At 43.3% G+C, this 19,946-nt stretch overlaps 3 protein-coding genes across 3 annotated transcripts in view; all 3 read right to left on the bottom strand.

Annotated features, from left to right (window-relative positions):
* The window catches only part of LOC112245023 (early growth response protein 1-like), a 36,382-nt gene extending 34,946 nt beyond the window's left edge, over nucleotides 1–1,436 (bottom strand). The window contains exon 1 of the mRNA XM_042311886.1: nucleotides 848–1,436. Within this exon, the coding sequence (XP_042167820.1) occupies nucleotides 848–1,127 (280 nt within the window). The 5' untranslated portion in view covers nucleotides 1,128–1,436. The remainder of the gene's footprint in view (nucleotides 1–847) is intronic.
* LOC112231626 (zinc finger protein 205-like) overlaps nucleotides 1–19,946 on the bottom strand; it is a 147,622-nt gene that overhangs the window by 116,181 nt on the left and 11,495 nt on the right. The gene's annotated exons all lie outside the window — the stretch shown is intronic.
* On the bottom strand, nucleotides 9,769–13,623 carry LOC112231932 (gastrula zinc finger protein 5-1-like). The gene is made up of 3 exons (XM_024398732.2): nucleotides 12,841–13,623; nucleotides 12,333–12,463; nucleotides 9,769–12,146 (listed from the first exon to the last, which is right to left on the bottom strand). The coding sequence occupies exons 1-3, from the start codon at nucleotides 13,091–13,093 to the stop codon at nucleotides 10,875–10,877; spliced, it is 1,656 nt and encodes a 551-aa protein (XP_024254500.2). The 5' UTR covers nucleotides 13,094–13,623; the 3' UTR covers nucleotides 9,769–10,874.

Genomic DNA, 19,946 nt, shown 5'->3' with positions numbered 1-19,946 from the left:
CACCTGGGCGGGGTTTCCCAAAACCATCATTGCACTGAGGTCATCTTAATTCCATTAACTAAACGGAGAAAATATTTTTTTTTAGTGCTACAATACTTGTGAAACCCAGCCCAGGTGTTCCTGGTCTAAATCAGTCCCTAAATAGAGGGGAACAATAAACGCAGTGGAACTGGCTTGTACAACTCCAGTAAACCCAGTCGCTGCGCAACACTCTTGAATGTAATCTCGGGCAAAGACAATTATTGAGAAGAGCGGGATCCCAGCTTTCCAGTGCTGCTTGAATTTTCAATGAGTGTCTGACATGACAATATTAAAAAGTAACCACGAAGCATTTTCCAAACAGTGTAAATATCAGATTGTATGGTTGACTATAATAGGCTAAGGTACTTGCGCAGACTGCAAATGAAACATGTAATCAGCCATGATGGAAATTCTGCGTGTACAACTTGCTTTCCTGTAATATTGGCTAGGAACAGTAACTTTCTCATGGTACTGGCAAATGTACCTGAATGTCAAGCCCTGTAACGGCTCATATCTACTCCTGATCGTGCAATTAGCTAAACACAATTGGGCCACAATAATTGCTACAAAACATGACTATTTTTAGATCCGACAGCAGGCTCAATCAACCGATAGCGTCATCAGTGTAACTCTCCGGCACTAAAATGTAAAAACACCGCTATAGTGCATAATTATGTCAAACGCATCACTCAGAATTATGTAGGTAGTGGTTAAACACCCCAAATAGTGTCTGGTGGTGAAGTGTCCCTTTAACCATAAGTGGTTAATACATTTAAAGTCATATGCCCAGAGGGGAACCGGGCAACAGGCCTCCTGCAAAATGTACCTCTTGCCATTCCTCTGTATCGATCGAGGATCTTGACACTACTGGGACGACTGGTGAGGACGCGCTCTTGTATTGTCTCTGCGCGCTCCCGTGCCACCTTCAGCTCCAGTAGCTGTAGTTTCCTCCGCAATCCCCTGTTTTCTTTCTGGCTTTGAGTTATTTCCAAACGAAACACTGCATAGTCGTCGTCTACGAGTTTACAGACCTCTGTCACTGCTGCATTTGCTAACACCTCCATAATGGAGGCTATTTGCGTGTGAAAAACCATACAGTCAGCCATTGTTAGCTAACGTTAGCAGCTAGCGAGCGTTACCTAGATAACATCAACCAAGTCCGGTCACCAACGCGAATTAAAGACTACCTGGGACAAGTATGTGATGCTGTGCAGTTAAATGAGTCATATTTGTTTCCATGGCGTAAATGTCTGAATAACAACAATAAAAACGCTAACTTGGAAATGATTATTGGGCAGTTCACTTCCGTTTTACTACTACTTCTTCAAATGTATATTGGCAGATCACCATCAACTGAAAGGTACATACACCGCCACCTACTGTACTGGAGTGTGAGGTCGGTCACGGCCCCCACAAAGAGCAGGTTTTCCCAAACCCCTTCCTGGGGTCCCCCCTGGGTGCACGTTTTTTTGTTTTTGCCATAGAACATCACAGCTGATTTCAATTTGTCAAAGCATGATGAGTTGGTTATTTGAATAAGCTCTGTTAGGGGCAGGATTTAGTTTCGAGAAACCCTGCCATAGAGCAGTAGCGGTGCATATGTCAAAAAACATGTATCACTAGGGAAGCCTAGCCCTGCCCCTCTCCAAAAAAGCCATATTACAACCAGTGTTGTGATAATCGTGGTGTTTGCTCTATAACCTGTTAATACACATGCCTTGCAGATGTGATATATATTATAGGCCTAAAGGCAGAGACAATAAGACAGTGGCAGAATAAATTTAACCATACCTTTTTGTTTTATCACAAAACCCGATAGCAACCTGTGTCCAGTGCAGTCCACAATGCATATTGCATGTACAGTAACAGAGTTACATGACCTACAGGATGGTTAAGCCCGTTAATGTTACCATTTTCAGACCACTAAACTACTATTGATTTAGAACCAGAGTTCTCACGAAGAAAACAGAAGCTGCCTTCACTATTCCAGCAACATTTCATCATCACATCCCCTATGCTTAGTCTAATACAGTGACAACTAAAAGATAACAAAAACAATTTAGTCCAATCAACGTAAGCTAAATATGATGTGTCTGTCAATGCTTCTGACTTCTGTGTGCGTGTCCGTGCAAGTAGAAAAACATGTTGACTCACCCTACTTGTAGAGAAATGCCAAAGCCATCCTCTTTCATGTTGATGAAACGCTCTATCACTCTGTCATACAGTACACGCTTTTATGTTTTGTTGTCCTAGACTACCTGGCTAAAATGCTTGCTCGCTAGTCAAACTTACATTCATGGGCAACGTTAGCTAGTTAACATTAGCCTTCTAGGCCTACATCTAGCTACATATGGAACTTCCATCCAATCAGGCAAGGGGCAAACAACAATGGACCAGAATCACTGTTATAATCAATGTCCAGTACGGAGAACTATCTCCATCCATGGCTAATTTAGGTAAGGGACAATTTTAGCTAGCTGGCACCAGAGGACAGCAACACAACGAGATGCAACAATTCAAGTTTTTCTGTCGATGACATACTTTCAATGGGATTTGATAGGAGTGATGCCAAAATCCAACCTTGGCTTCCCTTGACATTTTTTTTTTCTTTTTGGTGCATCGGGAACATTCATAGTTGAGCTCCATCAGTTTAGCTCAACGCTGACTGGCACAGGGAGGCAAGATGCTCGCTGGCTTCCCTTGCTTTCAATGCTATGGGCGGCAAAAATGTCATACTCGTTTGGACCAGACAGCATCAGATAGATGGCCTACACATAGACAGCAACACAGACAGCGCTGTTTCGCTCGCTCAGATGCTATATCTCCTGTGAAATTCTTTCAGCCTCTTGCGAATTGAAGGAAAATTACAAAACACAGAGACAAAATATATTTCATTTTTTGGGGAAGCCTGTCTTCCCGTGGCACCCATGAAAACACGCTACTGCCATGGAGGGCCATAGTATGAGTCATACCCATAAAACCTTGCAGTCAAACAAGGAAATGGTTCCAATTTTAGAAACACTTAAAATATGGTCTGTGTTTCATGTAGGATCACCCTGGTACGACATTTTGATAACCGTGTAAATCTCTCTAGGACAAGGTGACTTATCAATATATCTGCCTGTATTTACCCCCCCCCCAAAATGAAATGCTAATTAACATCTAATGTGCCTATCATAAAGAACTACAAATGCCATGATGATCTGGACCAGACTGCCGAATCGAGGCAAAGAATCTCTGGATTAACTATGGAATGTCAGCTAAATGTAGTAAATTGGAAACATTTCTTTAAATAGAAAAATCTGAACTGTCTTGAGCAAGTTTTAAAATGACACAATACCTGTTAGCAAAGGTGTCAGCTAGAGATGATGTGCAGGAGCTTGCAGGGATTTATTGTTTTGCATGTCGACATTGATGCTAATTAGCATTTTTGAATCAGAGTAAATAGAGCCGACTGTACTGATAAAAGTGACCTTGTTTGAGAGAGATTTACATGGTGATGAAAACGTCACGTAGGCCAACACAACACAGCCTTTATTGTGATTCTAAAGTCACCAATTGGGGGAAAAAAATATGGTGGAAAAACATTTGGAACCATTTCCCTGTTTTGACCACTAGGTTATGACATCTCCATTGTGGGTGTCTATACTACTATATACTCTTAACACAGAATTTCAAATAAAATAATTCCCTACAAACCTAATTCCAGTACCATGTTTCCCTATCAATTTCAAAATAAGAATTCAATCCCATATGCCCTAATCTCATCCCTTCTGTTCCAATTTCATTATATTATAGCACCTTACTTTCACCCCATTGCCTCTGCCAGCAATCTAACTCATTTTTCTTAATCATTGACCATGTTTACATGCACACCAATATCCTGTTTTTATTTGGGATATTAAAGTATTCTGATTTTACGTTGACCCATATAAACATCATATCCTGTTTACAATAACCCAAAAAAGCTTGAAACCCGGATAAATTGCCTGGGTTATGCTAATCTTAGGGAGGATCCCGTTTGCTGTTATTTAACACGGTTTGCCTAGGCTCAGTTTCGCATATAATCAGTGTTGTGTGATGACGTTTTCAACGGATTGTTAAACAAATTACATGAAAAAGTAGGCTACATGTGTAGTTCGATCCACCATTTATTTTGTTGATATTCCGCACTGGACCGAGTGTTTTAGGCTACTTTCACTCCTAATTTAGATAAATTTCTGTTGATCAGACATTTGGTAGGCCTACATGCAGCTTCTCTTCAGTGAAATATTTGAACATGAACAAAAGTCCACCTGTACTTTTTATTCCAGACTGACTGATCTCTTCAAACTGGGTCAGATTGTATGACTTGTTTATGAGGGAGGGTAATTAACCACTTACCCCTCATTAACTTGTCATTTGAAACAGGCTTGTATACATTTTATTTTTATTTTTAGAGAGACCGTAAACCTAGGCTAGAACAAGGACAGTTGAATATTTACCTTACTGAGGGGATGTACACTGAACAAAAATATAAACTCAAGATGTAGTGTTGGTCCCATGGTCCATGAGCTGAAGAAAAAAATCCCAGAAATGTTCCATACACACATTTGTTTACATCCCGGTTAGTGAGCATTTCTCCTTTGCTAAGCTAATCCATCCACCTGACAGGTGTGGCATATCAAGAAGCACTGGTGCACCTTGTGCTGGGGACAATAAAAGGACACTAAAATGTGCAGTTTCATGACACAACACAATGCCACAGTTGTCTCAAGTTGAGGGAACGTGCCCAGATGCTCAACTGAGGGATTTAGTAATCCAAAACAACTCTTACCCCAAGACACTTCACATGATTTTGACTATAATACTTATTTGACATCCTTTTGTTTCTTAGTTTGTTTAAAATTGTTTAATATTCTAGCCACACTGCTATGATTTCTCCCCATTGTGAACACTCCTATGTCTGGTAAGGTTACTCAGGAAGGAGAAGCTCTTGTAACATAGTTTGCACATGAAGGGCCTCTCCTTGGTGTGAACGGTCTGGTGCTTCTTCACATAGTTCGCCTCAGCTTGGCGCTTCCCACACGTGGGGCAGGCATACGGCTTGTCGGCATCTGGCCTAATGCTCAGCCTCCCAAGTTGTGACCCGATGACGCCAGAGGAGGTAGAAGCTGGAGCGATCACCCTCAGGTGGTTAGTCTTTGAGCTTTAGTCATTGCTTGGGTGTTGTTGGGATTGTTTGCCATGTTATAGGCTAGGTACCTCGTGTGGTGAACACCCATCCTGACCCTGTCTGTATTGATGGGGTAACCCTGAGGTAAGGAGAAGACAGACTTCCTGATAGACCCCCCCCTGGTGGTAGTCTCCCACCACTCTCTGTGAAGGCTGAAGCCCAGGGTGACCTGCTCTGTTCATCATGGATACTGTGGTGTTTGTATCATAGGAACAGGAGGGTCTATCTCTATCAGCCCCAGGCCCTGCTTCATTCCTGCACTGAGACTGTGAAGAGAAGGGTCTGGGCTGCAGACTGGATCCCTGACTGGAGTCTCTGTCTCTCTGATGACCACCAGGTTGTTCAGTCCACCTGTCCACTGGTTGTGTTCTGTGTGGGGGTGGATTCTCTGTCCCTCGTGGTTCGGTCTTGATTCAGAAAAGAAGATTGAAGGCTTCTGTTTCATAGTTTGTGACCAGCTGCTTCAGAGGTCCAGTCTTTCCCATCAGCAACACTGGATCTGCCTCATCATACTCATTATTTCCTCAGTTCACCTCATCCAGTTCCATATACATCCAAAACCAACTAAATTAACTACAAACTAACTAGTACTACATTACAGATCACTATACTCTATACATGGGCCATGAGCATTTTCTGAAGGTGTATCGTGAGAGAGCTCCTCTTTGAGAACCACTTCCTGCAGTGTGTACAGGCAAATGGTCTTTCTCCCGTGTGGGCCTTCAGGTGCATCTTCAGCTGGTGCTGGTGGGAGAAACTTTTTTCACACTGGGGAAGATGTAGATTTCTCCCCTGTGTGGACCCTCTGGTGCCTCTTCAGGTTGGACGAGTGTGAGAAACTGGCCCGGCGCATTTGTGTCTGCCTAATGATTTCTCCCCAGTGTGCATCCTCTGGTGGATCTCCACCTGTTTGGGGAACAGGTGTTTGTTTGGGGCTTTCCCACAGAATGAACACGGGAAGCGCTTCTCTTTGGCTCTGCCACCTTTACCAATTCCGTCTCTACTACTGTCATTTGTCAATGGGCTTATGTTGCCATTTAGTGTTGAGGCACTGGCATTGTTGGAGGTCTGGTTTAACATTAGGTGAGTGTGAGGAGGACGAAGGCCAGGGAGTGTCTGTTGTTGCAGGGTCCATGTTCCAGTTGATAGATCCTATAGAAGGCAGGCTGAAGGCAGCACCTGTTAGGGGGTTAACCTGAGGCACCATCAGTCTCTCTGAATCACAACTATAGGAGCAGGACGGAGCTTTGCTAGCTTAATCTATGTCTGTTCTCTTCCGCCGCATACTGACACCTCCCTGTCCCTGCAGACCAAATCTACACCTCGCCCTGGTCTCAGCCAGTCTGTTGTCATGGCGACTAAGTTTGGTTGTTGTTTTGTGTTCAACTGTCTGTTTCTGGTTGTGGTCAACAGTGTTGTTCCCCAGCCCAGAGTTGAGGACGCTGTCCCATCCACTGACCTCCACTATGTCGCCTCTGGTCCTGTCCTACTCAGTGATGTCATCCCCTGGGCCATTGGCTGCACCAGTCTGGGAATCCAAGATGGCTGCCCAGTCTCCTCTGTTAGCCTCCAGCCAACCACCTGCAGGAAGAGCTTACAAACATGGCAGAAAAAACTACCTATGAAGTTTGAGTCAATTACCTGGTCAAGTTCATACATTATGCAAACATAAGTTGTACTGGTTTCAGAAAAAAAAGCCTGGCGCATCACTATTCTCATTGAAGATCTATTACTGTATGTAGGCTATATGTATTTCTCTCTTACTTTGCTCCCCCATCTTTAGTCCACTCAGCAGATCAATGCTCTCTGGTCCATCTTCTATTGTCTCCTCTGTGACCAGCAGCAGATCAGGCTTCCCATCCTCCATGTCTACTGACTGTAAGAGATACAGAGTGAGAGGATGTTGGACTAAGACATCTGATAGGATGATTGGGCAATGAGGGATTGCCATGAGGTTTATGTTAGTTGATTTGATATTATGCAAATGTAGTCATTGATTTTGGGTTGTTCTGTTTGATTTCAATTACTTTTTAACCACATCCCTCTTAATTTGAACTAAACTTCCCATACATATTTGCCCATGGTAGAAGTGGTCAGAAAGTTACTTTTTGGAGATGAATACCAAAACATTCAGGAGATAGAGGTGCCCAAAGTTGACCCATTTTGCTTCCCCCACCATACCCTGAGACATCCATGTCTTAATCACCGGAAAAGATAAACGGTTGAGTTTGATATCATTTAAAAGCTTACAAACAGGGTTGCCAAACTATTTTATTTGATAATTTATTGTTTTTTGCTACTCATTTTTTTACCCTTTAACGTCATATCTAAACTCAAATGATTCAAAAACATGTAAGGACACACGTTTTAATTAGCTAAAAAGCTTGCTTTCAAAGTTCTGAGATTGTGTGTATGTAGCTAGTGAAATTAATGTCTTTTTCTGTTTCGCACATCTGTGTTAGGCATGGTAACATTATATCGTATCCAACAGGCATCACATGCGATAACTAACATTGTAGTTGCCCACCTGCCATTTTGTTAGGCTACCCATCACAGCCCCCTCTGCTCTGCATGGCTATAGAAGTGACACCATGACCAGACAGACTCCAGTGTCGGTCATTGTCAAGCTCATAGAATTGAGGCTATACATTGATCCAAGACAGGCAGACAATGTGACTTATTCACTAACTCCACCTTTGTGTCTGTTTTTCAGGAGTCAGACAATTCAGCCTCGCTGAAGTTTGTCCGGAAAAATGCAGTGTACACATTCATTTGAGTAGCTTATTGTGAAGGTAGGCTGATGTCATAGTAAATATCATAACTCACACACATCCAGAAAACAGAGTGCATTCTTACTCTCTCCCACAAAATGCAAATCAGGTCACATTTCATGATTGTCTAACCCAGCTAAAATCGCTCCACCACCTAGGTGAAGTGGAGTGTAGTCAGGATAGGTGGAGTGGAGTAGAGTCAGGATAGGTGGAGTGGAGTAGAGTCAGGATAGGTGGAGTGGAGTAGAGTCAGGATAGGTGGAGTGGAGTAGAGTCAGGATAGGTGGGTGGAGTAGAGTCAGGATAGGTGGAGTGGAGTAGAGTCAGGATAGGTGGAGTGGAGTAGAGTCAGGATAGGTGGAGTGGAGTAGAGTCAGGATAGAGTCAGGATAGGTGGAGTAGAGTCAGGATAGGTGGAGTGGAGTAGAGTCAGGATAGGTGGAGTGGAGTAGAGTCAGGATAGGTGGAGTGGAGTAGAGTCAGGATAGGTGGAGTGGAGTAGAGTCAGGATAGGTGGAGTGGAGTAGAGTCAGGATAGGTGGAGTGGAGTCAGGACTACAACAAGGCTGGACAATCATGGGTGGCTTGACCCGGGTGTTAATGTACACAGTTTGTAGGAACGCGACAGCACTGCCTTGACTGTAGACAGAGAGATGCCTGATTCTTAGTTCTCTGGGCTAAACTGAGAACAGCAAACTGGTCATGTATGGACCGGATCCATGATGACCATTCAACAATCTACCCATGTGTTTCATGAGTCGTACAGGACTGAGGACTCAGGCTGGGTGATGCAGACCAAGGACAGAGGCTGAGCACGCAGCAATATTGTACTATTGACAGAAAGTGAGGATGCGGATGAAATTGTAAAAAAATTTAAACTCAAATACATCACAATGGGTCTACGTTTTGTTTGGTTTATCAATCAATGACTGTTCTGATCATGTTCATATAACCAATTACAAGACGAGCAAACAATGGAATGGAAAATAAATTACAATGTACAGAAAGCCCACATTCATTAGTTTACTCCTGCACTCAGCATCCTATCACACATTGACTACTGAGGGTTCCCAATGCTAGACAGAGGCTCCATTGACATTTCTATTGTTATAGGGTTCCTCATTAGCACCACTGACATTAGAACCATGTCTGTGCTCTAACAAGCTGCCACTTCCTCCTCTCGTCTATAACCTATAATACAGTATACACATTCTGGTACAGGAACACAGGTGTTATTGTTCGGAGAATACAAGCTAACTAGTCATGTTGTACTCCATAAACATCAACAGTGTAATATATAGTTGAAGGTTGATAATACACAGTAAATAACATGGAACATAGTAGAAGTACATGATATGTGTACATTGTAAGATGTTTATTGATAGCAGAGCTGGGCGATATGGCCTAAAACTCATCTCTCAATTATTTTTTATGTTCTCTAAATAAGCTTTGTTGTACAATTTTTTTTTTTTTTTAAAAGGTCAAATACATTTAAAACAGTCAGTGATAATATAATGAATTCAGTGGTGTGAAATTATACCTTGGCTGAATATAAGCCTTCAACATTAAGACCCACTAAAAATTAAATTATTTTATCAAAATAGTTCAACCTGCTTTTTTTGCAGTAATCAACTGGCTATCAGTTCTGTCTATAAAAATATGATTATGTTACAAATTTAACCAGAACCATGAACAATGCACATTCGCTAATAATGTAGCAGGTATTATAGAAAATTAACACAGGTCTCAAACAATCTCTCAAAGCACAAGCCCACGTGCTAGCGAGTAGCAGCCTAATATTTCAAGTTTAGCCAACTTGGATCTAGGTATCACTTCACAAGCTCTGAATTCAGCTAACGAGGTAGAACAGTTGAATTGTTATGAACACACCCCTCTGTCCGTCTCCAACGGTTTGAACGGCATGCTAGTCTGTCCACCTTGATCAGATGTTGAGGTCAAGTGGCCTACCTTATTTCTCAGAATGACAAGTTGCCAATTCCTTATATAATTGTTTTATGCTTATTGCTCATGTATAAAACACAGACCAAACCACTAGTATAACAATCTTTATTTGACAAAAATGCTGCTAGCGGTACGTGGTACCGTAATATGTGCAAGACAAACTGAGCATACATTTTCCAGAATGATTGTTCATTGGTGCATCCGTTTTAGCAGCTGAAACATAAACAGGGTTCAAAAGGTTACCTTCTCTATTACAGTAAAACAAAGTCTCCATGTGTTGCGATGTCCATATGACCGATTCTGTTGGACCAAATGCAAATAGCGAATTGAATCTATTCGTCAGAGAGGAAGAAGTGACCTCTTCTTTATTGTTGCGTGGTAGGGGAGGGGCTTGGGAGAAAGAGGCAAAGGTCGAGGTTTCACTATCACCATAATCTATCCAAAATAAACCCAATGGGTTTCTATGAGCTTATTTTAAACCTAAACTTATCCCTCTGCATTCCCCCCATTGGGACAAAGACTCCCATTGTTAGGGCGTTAATTCATTCGAATGAATCAAATTAATTTGATATAATCGCCCAGCCCTAATTGATAGGCAATCCATTTGGTACAGATTATGATTTGACCATATTCTAACCAGTTTATCAAAACAATGCAATAAATTAGGCTGTTGTATTAGTAGTTAGCTATAAAAGTATTGGTCTACATTATAACTAGTGTCCATCACTGATACAGGCAAGAATTGCTTTCCTTGGGTCCCTACAAAAAGCTTTAGGCCCAAATGTTATATTGGTCGTCTAGTAGCCAGCTAGTGGGGATACATGTAAACTTTACAGCTAGCTAGATCGTTTCAGCTGTTTACTTAGCTAGCCAGGTAGCTATCGAGTGGAATGGTTACTTTTATGTTATAGAGTGGAATGGTGTTTCTGCTGGTGTATCCTTAGGTATCTCCTCTCAGAGAACCTCTTCCCGCAGTGATTACAGGCGAATGGCCTCTCTCCCGTGTGGACCCTTTGGTGCCTCTTCAGGTCACCAGCCTGGGCGAAGCGCATATGACACTCGGTACAGCTGAAGGGTTTCACCCCTGTGTGGACCCTCTGGTGCCGCTTCAGGTTTCCAGCCTCAGCAAAGCGCATGTGACACTGGGTACAGCCGAAGGGTTTCTCCCCTGTGTGGACCCTCTGGTGCCTCTTCAGGTCACAAGCCTGGGCGAAGCACATATGACATTGGGTACAGCTGAAGGGTTTCTCCCCTGTGTGGACCCTCTGGTGGATCTCCACCTTCTGGAGGCAGCTGAAGCCTTTGTTACAGAACATGCAGAGGAACCGTTTCTCTTTACTAATACCTGATGTGGCTCGCCCACCCTGAGCCTGGACTCTAGCCCTGTCGTTTGAGTTCAATACCTGATCGAAAAGGATGCGGCCGTGTGAATCTGAAGGTCCCATAGATGTGGACACTGGGTTATGATCCTGGAGCTCGTTTAAAGGGGAGTGGGTTGCAACATTTGGATTAGTCTTTAAGCTTCCCCTGTAATCTAAGAAATCTCTGCCCTGTGAGTGTCCGTCTCCTAAGTGAATATCTGCATTCCATGTGGGAGGAATGTCGCCCTCCACTTTCACAGTCACCTCATCTAAAACCTCACCTTTCTTATCTAGGCACCCTTCAGAGTATACACTACTACTGTACTGGTTCCAGTCCCCTCTAGACAGATCAGTCTGTGTCTCTAAACCCAAGGGCATGTTGTCAGGGTCCATCTCTGTAGTGTAAGAACAAGATGGATCATTACCAGTCTCTAACACGTCACCTGAGTCCTGATGGGATTTAATTGTCCTCGGGCTTAGGTTACCGTAAAGTAAATACTCTGAGCCGAGAGCAGGAGGACAGCCCAGTGGCCCCAGTCTCTCATAGTCTAACCTGTGGTCAGATCCTGTGTGTAAAAGCCTTTGTGTTACAGTTAAAGTCTCTGTGTCAGTCTCTGACTTGAGGACGCCGTTCAGCGTTCCATTGACCTCCGTGACGCTGCGTCTGGTCCTGGGCTGCACGGTGGTGGGGTTTGCCATGGCTACAGGGGGCGCTCCTGTCGCTCCAGTCTGGATGTCTCTGCTGTGCCGTGGGTCCTCCTCTCCTTCAGACCTCTCCTGCTTGACCCCAGTAACTGCAGCCTCTGCATCTGCAAACTGACAAGGAGAGAGGAGGTTATTCCAGTACATTAGTTGTGTTGGATATCAATGTCATAGGGAATTATCACAAGCTCCCTTAAGGCAGATAAATGAGGATGTACATAGCTGAATAGCTGAGTGGAGCCTTTCTGAAATAAACAGACATTTCATTTACAAAATAACACATTTTTATGTAACACTAACCTCTATCATGATAACGTGCTCGTTGGAGGTTCCACTCCCCTCATCAACAGTGATTGGTTGGTCATCTCTCCATCTATTGTGTTCCACTGGCTTCACAAAGCCCCTGTGGCCTCCAGTGAGATGTCCTTCACCTGAGAGAGTGATTGGGGAAAGGGGTGGTTAGGTTAGTTACTGTCAATGGTATATAGTACACTATTGACACCGTCTAGAATTGGCAAGGATGTAAGATAACACTTCTTGATATATTATTTATTGATTGATGTAGGCTGATTATGTTCCATGTGTCACATTGTTTTCAATGAGTAAATGATAAGAAATACAGTAAATCAAGCATCTGGTTACAATATGCTGTTGTGTCTTTGGGCAAGGTAGCTAAGTAATCTGGGGAATCATTGCATTCTATCCAAACACTGACCAAGACCCAATTATGGGTAACACATCTTAACACGTGCAGGGCTGAACCGGGCGGCAGGCCACGCAGCCTCTGCCTTTTTCCTGAAAAATTTACCTCTTGCCATTCCTCTGTATCGGTCGAGGATTTTGCTACTACTGGGACGACTGGCGAGGACGCGCTCCCGTGCCACCTTCAGTTCCAGTAGTTTCCTCCGTAATGCCCTGTTTTCTTTCTGGCTTTGAGTTATTTCCAAACGAAACACTGCATAGTCGTCGTCTACGAGTTTACAGATCTCTGCCACGGCTGCATTCGCTAGCACCTCCATGATGGAGGCTATTTGAGTGTGAAAAACCACACAATTAGCCATTGTTAGCAGCTAGTTAGTCTGCGTTACATACATAGGACTTGGTTGATAGATGTTATCTGTCTCCAACGTGAATTAAACACTATATGGGTTAAGTATGTGACGCTGTGCATGTAAATTAGTCATATTTTAACATTAAAAAAATGCTAACGTGGAAATTGTTCTTATTCACTTCCGTTTACTTCTTCGTGTGAGTTTCCAGCAGAATTGCTTTGTTACGTATTGCTGCCTTTCACAGGTTGGAGTGTGAATTGCACATTGACAGGAAAATGTGGAATATTATTATTATTATTTTTGTTTTTAAATCTCACCTCCATCTAACCCTACACATATTCACCACTATACCCCAAAAACACACCACCCCAACCAGATCCTACTCCAGCCTGGGAAGGATGGAGCCCCTTCTCTTAAAACCCCCTGTAGATCTTCTATAAAAAATAAACTCTTACACCCCAAAATGTCTCTGCTGCTGTCACTACCACATTTTTACAGGGGTTTACGAACCATCAGTGCAGTACAATTCAATAACCATAGCCATAAACGCAAGAAATCCTACCTTACTGAAATTCATCCTCTCTGGATCTCTCTCTTCAGGCCTATTCACTGGGAGGCTCCTAGCTCTCAAACTCTAGGCGGAATTCTCCCTACAGTTCTCAGCTGTTATCTTCGCCCACGACTGGCTCATGTGAACTACAATCCCGACGCTTTGTTTTAACGTTTAGAAACGTCAATAATCATCGCTTGCAATACGGCTTTCGAAACAAAAACACACTTACTGTAGCAGTTTTGCAAAGATCCATACAGCTATGGATGCTTCCATCCGACGAAACTACATTTCCCGAGTTACGCTTACACACACGTGTTGGGAGCAAGCCAGATTGCTAATTAACACAGGTGGTCGCCGCTGTTTTCCCCAAACAAGCGCTGTAACATGGCGATATGGCCTTGTGGGTACCCTAACTCTATCAGGCTGTATATCAATTTAACCTTTTGTTCTTTGAAAATGATTTCTTGCTGATATGAAAGATAAGGTCATTATGCTTCCAAGACCGTACGGCAAGCGAGGCGTGTTTATGTTCTGATCGAGCGTCGGGGCTTTTAACAAATCCCCCCTTACAGAAGACGCCTTCGTCCAATGACTCTTATGTGTAATGGAAGTGAGAGTCATGATCAAGGGTTAGGGGGCTCCCTGTCGAATCACTCACCCTTGGCCTATACTCTACTCTCTTCACTGCCTCAGCATCAGAAACTTTCCTCCCCACTCAAACTCTGGCAATCTCAAACTGTCTCTCTCTCACAGGCTCTTTGAATCCACAAGCCGCATGGGCTCCCCCACAGTTTGCACAAAGTGCTTTCTCTATCCCAACTTTACACTCCCTCTGACTACGTCCTCCTGTACATTTCTCACATTGTGGAATCTCTATTCTCCGCACTGCTGCAACATGTCCGAATCCTTGGCACCTAAAGCACCGTAGCGGGTTCGGAACATAGGCCCTCACAGAATAGCAAATATAACCTAACCTGATTTTATCAAGTAAGAAACCGTGTCAAAGCTCAACAAGACAGACAGGGTATTCTCAGTCTCACCATTGCCACCCGGGTCTACAGTATGTCTCACCAAACAGCAGGCATCACAAACACCAGGATTATTTTTCATTTGATCCACCTCTACACTCTACACTGAGCAGCGCCCTGCTCCGGAGAGCAAAGCATGACACAATTTGATCCTTGATAAATTCCGACCCTATGCTTGCTAACAGCTGCATTGGGATCAGACAGGCTTTGGAAGAAAAAAAACGTACCTCAATCCAGGAATGAGAAATTGAATTGTCCCATTATCCTAACTGTTATACCGTTTTTCCGGAAAGCAGCCCTTTTCGTCCTCATGCATTTAAGGGCCTCTTCTTGGTGTGAACATTCTTGTGCTTCTTCACATAGTTTGCCTCAGCAAAGCGCTTCCCACACGTGGGGCAGGCATACGGCTTGTCTGCATCCATCAAAACGGTTGGCCTCCCACTTTGTGAAGCAATGACACCAGAGGAGGCAGGAGCCACAACCCTCAGGTGGTTAGTCTTTGACCTCAAGACATTGTTTGGGAGTTGCTGGGATTGTGAACATCCATCTTGAACCTGTCTGTATTGGTGGAGTAACCTTGAGGTAACTGAGGAAGGCTTAATGTCATTCCCGGACACTACACTTATGCCCAATGTGCGAAGAGTCTGGTGGACCAAAACGTCAAACTTAACCTGAGAATCTCCCGGTTCCAATAGTATTGGCTTAATCTGCATAATTTACCAACCAATCATCTCCCTCAACACCTTCCACTCCCCCATATGCTAGCACACCACAATCACAGAGTCACGCAGTCGTGAGATTCACTAAAATTCAATGATGATACTTTTCCAAGTAGGTCACTCCCACTAAAACCAACTTTGAGTGGTTGATATCCCAGGCTTATATGCACTGTGTGCAATAGCCTGGGGAGAAGGTTAAGGAAGGCTAGGCCCAGACCTTCTTTGAACGCTTTTACCAGACATTAGACAAGATCCTGAAGGAGAAAACAGACTTGCTGATAGACTACCACCAGGGGGGTCTCCCACCACTCTCCATGAAGGCTGAATCCCAGGGTAACCTGGTCTATCTCTATCAGCCCCAGGCCCTGCTTCATCCCTGCACTGAGTGTGAAGAGAAGGGTCTGGGCTGCAGACTGGATCCCTGACTGGAGCCTCTGGGAAGATCTTAATATCTTACTCCTCGGGTCCTCTCTCTCCCTGTCTCCTTCTCAAAACCCATTGTAGGACAAAGCCACCAGGTCTGAGGTTGTTCAGTCCTCCCGTTTGTCTCCACTGGTTGTGTTCTGTGTGGTGGCGGTGGAGTCTCGGTCCGTTGTGGATCGGTCCCATTCCCAGCCTCTTAACACCGAGATTCAAGTACCTAACAATATGGAGCCATCAGAGTTTAATATTAAAAAAGAAAAAATCCATACAGTTGAAGTCAGAAGTTTACATACATTTAGGTTGGAGTCTTAATTTTTCAACCACTCCACAACTTTCTTGTTAACAAACTATAGTTTTGGCAAGTCGGTTAGGACATCTACTTTGTGCATGATAAGTCATTTTTCCAACAATTGTTTACAGACAGATTATTTCACTGTATCACAATTCCAGTGGGTCAGAAGTTTACATACACTAAGTTGACTGTGGCTTTAAACAGCTTGGAGAATTCCAGAAAATGATGCCATGGCTTTAGAAGCTTCTGATAGGCTAATTGACATCATTTGAGTCAATTGGAGGAGTACCTGTGGATGTATTTCAAGGCCTATCTTCAAACTCAGTGCCTCTGTTTGACATCATGGAAAAATCAAAATAAATCAGCCAAGACCTCAGAAAGAAAATTGTAGACCTCCACAAATCTGGTTCATCATTGGGAGCAATTTCCAAAAGCATGAAGGTACCACGTTCATCTGTACAAACAATAGTACGCAAGTATAAACATCATGGGAACACGCTGCCGTCATACCGCTCAGGAAGGAGACGCGTTCTGTCTCCTAGAGATGAATATACTTTGGTGCGAAATGTGCAAATCCATCCCAGAACAACAGCAAAGGACCTTGTGAAGATGCTGGAGGAAACAGGTACAAAAGTTTCTATAGCCACAGTAAAAAGAGTCCGATATCGACATAACCTGAAAGGCCACTCAGCAAGGAAGAAGCCACTGCTCCAAAACCGCCATAAAAAAGCCGGACTACGGTTTGCAACTGCACATGGGGACAAAGATCGTACTTTTTGGAGAAATGTCCTCTGGTCTGATGAAACAAAAACAGAACTGTTTGACCATAATGACCATCGTTATGTTTGGAGGAAAAAGGGGGAGGCTTGCAAGCCGAAGAACACCATCCCAACCGTGAAGCATCATGTTGTGGAAATGCTTTGCTGCAGGGGGGACTGGTGCAATTCACAAAATAGATGGCTTGATGAGAGGGGGGGGGGGATTATGTGGATATATTGAAGCAACATCTCAAGACATCAGTCAGGAAGTTAAAGCTTGCTTGCAAAATGGGTCTTCCAAATGGACAATGACCCCAAGCATACTTCCAAAGTTAACTTCTTGGGGGCAGTATTTTCACGTCCGATTGAAATGAATGCCCAAATTCAACTGCCTGCTACTCATCCCCAGAAGATAAGATATGCATAGAAAACACTCTGAATGTTCTAAAACGGTTTGAATCATGTCTGTGAGTATAACAGAACTTATGTAGCAGGCGAAACCCGAGGACAAACCATTCCGATTCTTTTTGTTAAGATCACTCTCTTTTCAATGGGTTTTCATTGGGAATCCAGATTTCTAAGGAACCTTCTTCCATTTCCTACCGCTTCCACTGGATGTCACCAGTCTTTAGAAATCGGTTGAGGTTTTTCCTTCGTGCAATGAAGAAGTAGCCCTGTTCAAAACGAGGGTCACTTCAAGTGTACTGTTAGAGGCGCGTGACCAGAAAGGTAGCGTCAGTTTGTTTTCTTCCTGTATTGAACACAAATCATCCCATCTTCAATTTGATCGATTATTTACTTTTAAAATACCTAAAGTTGTATTACAAAAGTAGTTTGAAATGTTTTGGCAAAGTTTACAGGTAACGTTTGAGATATTTTGTAGTCATGTAGCGCAATTTGGAACTGGTGTTTTTCTTTATCGACAGAATTAATCGAACAAAAGGACCACTTGTGATGTTTATGGGACATATTGGAGTGCCAACAGAAGAAGCTCGTCAAAGGTAAGGCAGGATTTTTATTTCTGCGTTTTGTCGCGACTGCAGGGTTGAAATATGTTTTCTCTCTTTGTTTACTATGGTGCTATCCTCAGATAATAGCATCGTTTGCTTTTGCCGAAAAGCCTTTTTGAAATCTGACATGTTGGCTGGATTCACAACACGTGTAGCTTTAATTTGGTATCTTACATGTGTGATTTCATGAAAGTTAGATTTTTATAGTAATTCATTTTGAATTTGGCGCTCTGCATTTTCGCTGTCTTTTGGCCAGGTGGGACGCTAGCGTCCCACATATCCCAGAGAGGTATTAAGGACAACAAAGTTAAGGTATTGTAGTGACCATCACAAAGCCCTGACCTCAATCCCATAGAAAATTTGTGGGCAGAACTGAAAAAGTGTGTACGAGTAAGGAGGCCTACAAACCTGACTCAGTTACACCAGCTCTGTCAGGAGGAATGGGCCAAAATTCACCCAACTTATTCTAGGAAGCTTGTGGAAGGCTACCTTACATATTTGACCCAAGTTAAATAATTTAGAGGCAATGCTACCAAATACTAATTGAGTGTATGTAAACTTCTGACCCACTGGGAATGTGATGAAAGAAATAAAAGCTGAAATTAAATAAATAATCTGACATTTTACATTCTTAAAATACAGTGGTGATCCTAACTGACCTAAAACAGGGTATTTGTTACTAGGATTAAATGTCAGGAATAGTGAAATACTGAGTTTAAATGAATTTGGCTAAGGCCTATGTAAACTTCTGACTTAAACTGTATGTGTTGATTCAACAATTAAGTATAATAGGACCTCCCGGGTGGCGCAGTGGTCTAAGGCTGTGCCAACAGAGACTATGGATTCGAGCCCAGGCTCTGTCGCAGCCGGCTGCGACCGGGAGGCCCATTGGGTGGCGCACAATTGGCCTAGCGTCGTCCGGGTTAGGGAGGGTTTGGCCGGCAGGGATATCCTTGTCTTATCATGCACTAGTGACTCCTGTGGCGTGCCGGGTGCAGTGCACGCTGACCAGGTCGCTAGGTGTACGGTGTTTCCTCCAACACATTGGTGCGGCTGGCTTCCGGGTTGGATGGGCGCTGTGTTAAAAAGCAGTGCGGCTTGGTTGGGTTGTGTTTCGGAGGACGCATGGCTCTCGACCTTCGCCTCTCCTGAGTCCTATGGAGTTGTAGCGAAATTGGGGAGAAAAAGGGGGTAAAAAAATAAATAATATATATTTTTAAATTAAGTATAATGTTTTGGTTCGACAGAGAAGGGAAACTCAGTCCCTGTAATGATACAAAAATATACAAGTCAGTCAGTACAGAGTCAATTTTGTATTTCATTTGAACAAAATGGTCATACTCACGTAACGTTTAGTACAGTACTTTTATTGCACACAATTATACATGTGACAAGTAAACGAACTTATCTGGTACCCTTGCTTTGATCAAATGATTTTTAGAATGCCTTGGAAAAGGTTCAACATCACAGCTTCTCTACTTCATGTCAAGTAAACATGAATTAAGGCATATATTTTCTTTATTATCAAACAACAGGACAAGGTTGTCACTCTTCATAAGTAAAGCATTTTTTACAGACACCATCCATCACAATATCATTTAATCTGCCTCATCATACTCATTCTTTCCTCAGTTCCCTCCTACATCCAAAACCAACAGAATTAACTACAAACATACTAGCTAGTACTACATAACATGTTACTATACTCTATACATGGGCCATGTGCATTTTCTGCTGGTGTATCCTAAGGTAGCTCCTCTCTGAGAACCTCTTCCCGCAGTGTGTACAGGTGAATGGCCTCTCTCCCGTGTGGACCTTCAGGTGCGTCTTCAGATGGTGCTGGTGGGAGAACCTCTTCTCACACTGGGGGCAGCTGTAGGGTTTCTCCCCTGTATGGACCCTCTGGTGCCTCTTCAGGTGGTGCTGGTGGGAGAACCTCTTCTCACACAGGTGGCAGCCAAACGGTTTCTCCCCCGTGTGCATCCTCTGATGGCTCTCCATCTGTTTGCGGAAACTGAAGACTTTCCAACAGAATGAACACGGGAAGCACTTCTCTTTGCCACCAGATCTGCTGATAGC

The sequence above is a fragment of the Oncorhynchus tshawytscha genome, linkage group LG34, assembly GCF_018296145.1.
Source record: "Oncorhynchus tshawytscha isolate Ot180627B linkage group LG34, Otsh_v2.0, whole genome shotgun sequence".
In the NCBI taxonomy this organism is placed as follows: Eukaryota; Metazoa; Chordata; class Actinopteri; order Salmoniformes; family Salmonidae; genus Oncorhynchus; species Oncorhynchus tshawytscha.
The sequence above is the reverse complement of the archived record's forward strand: the minus strand, read 5'-3'. Positions and strand labels throughout refer to the sequence as shown.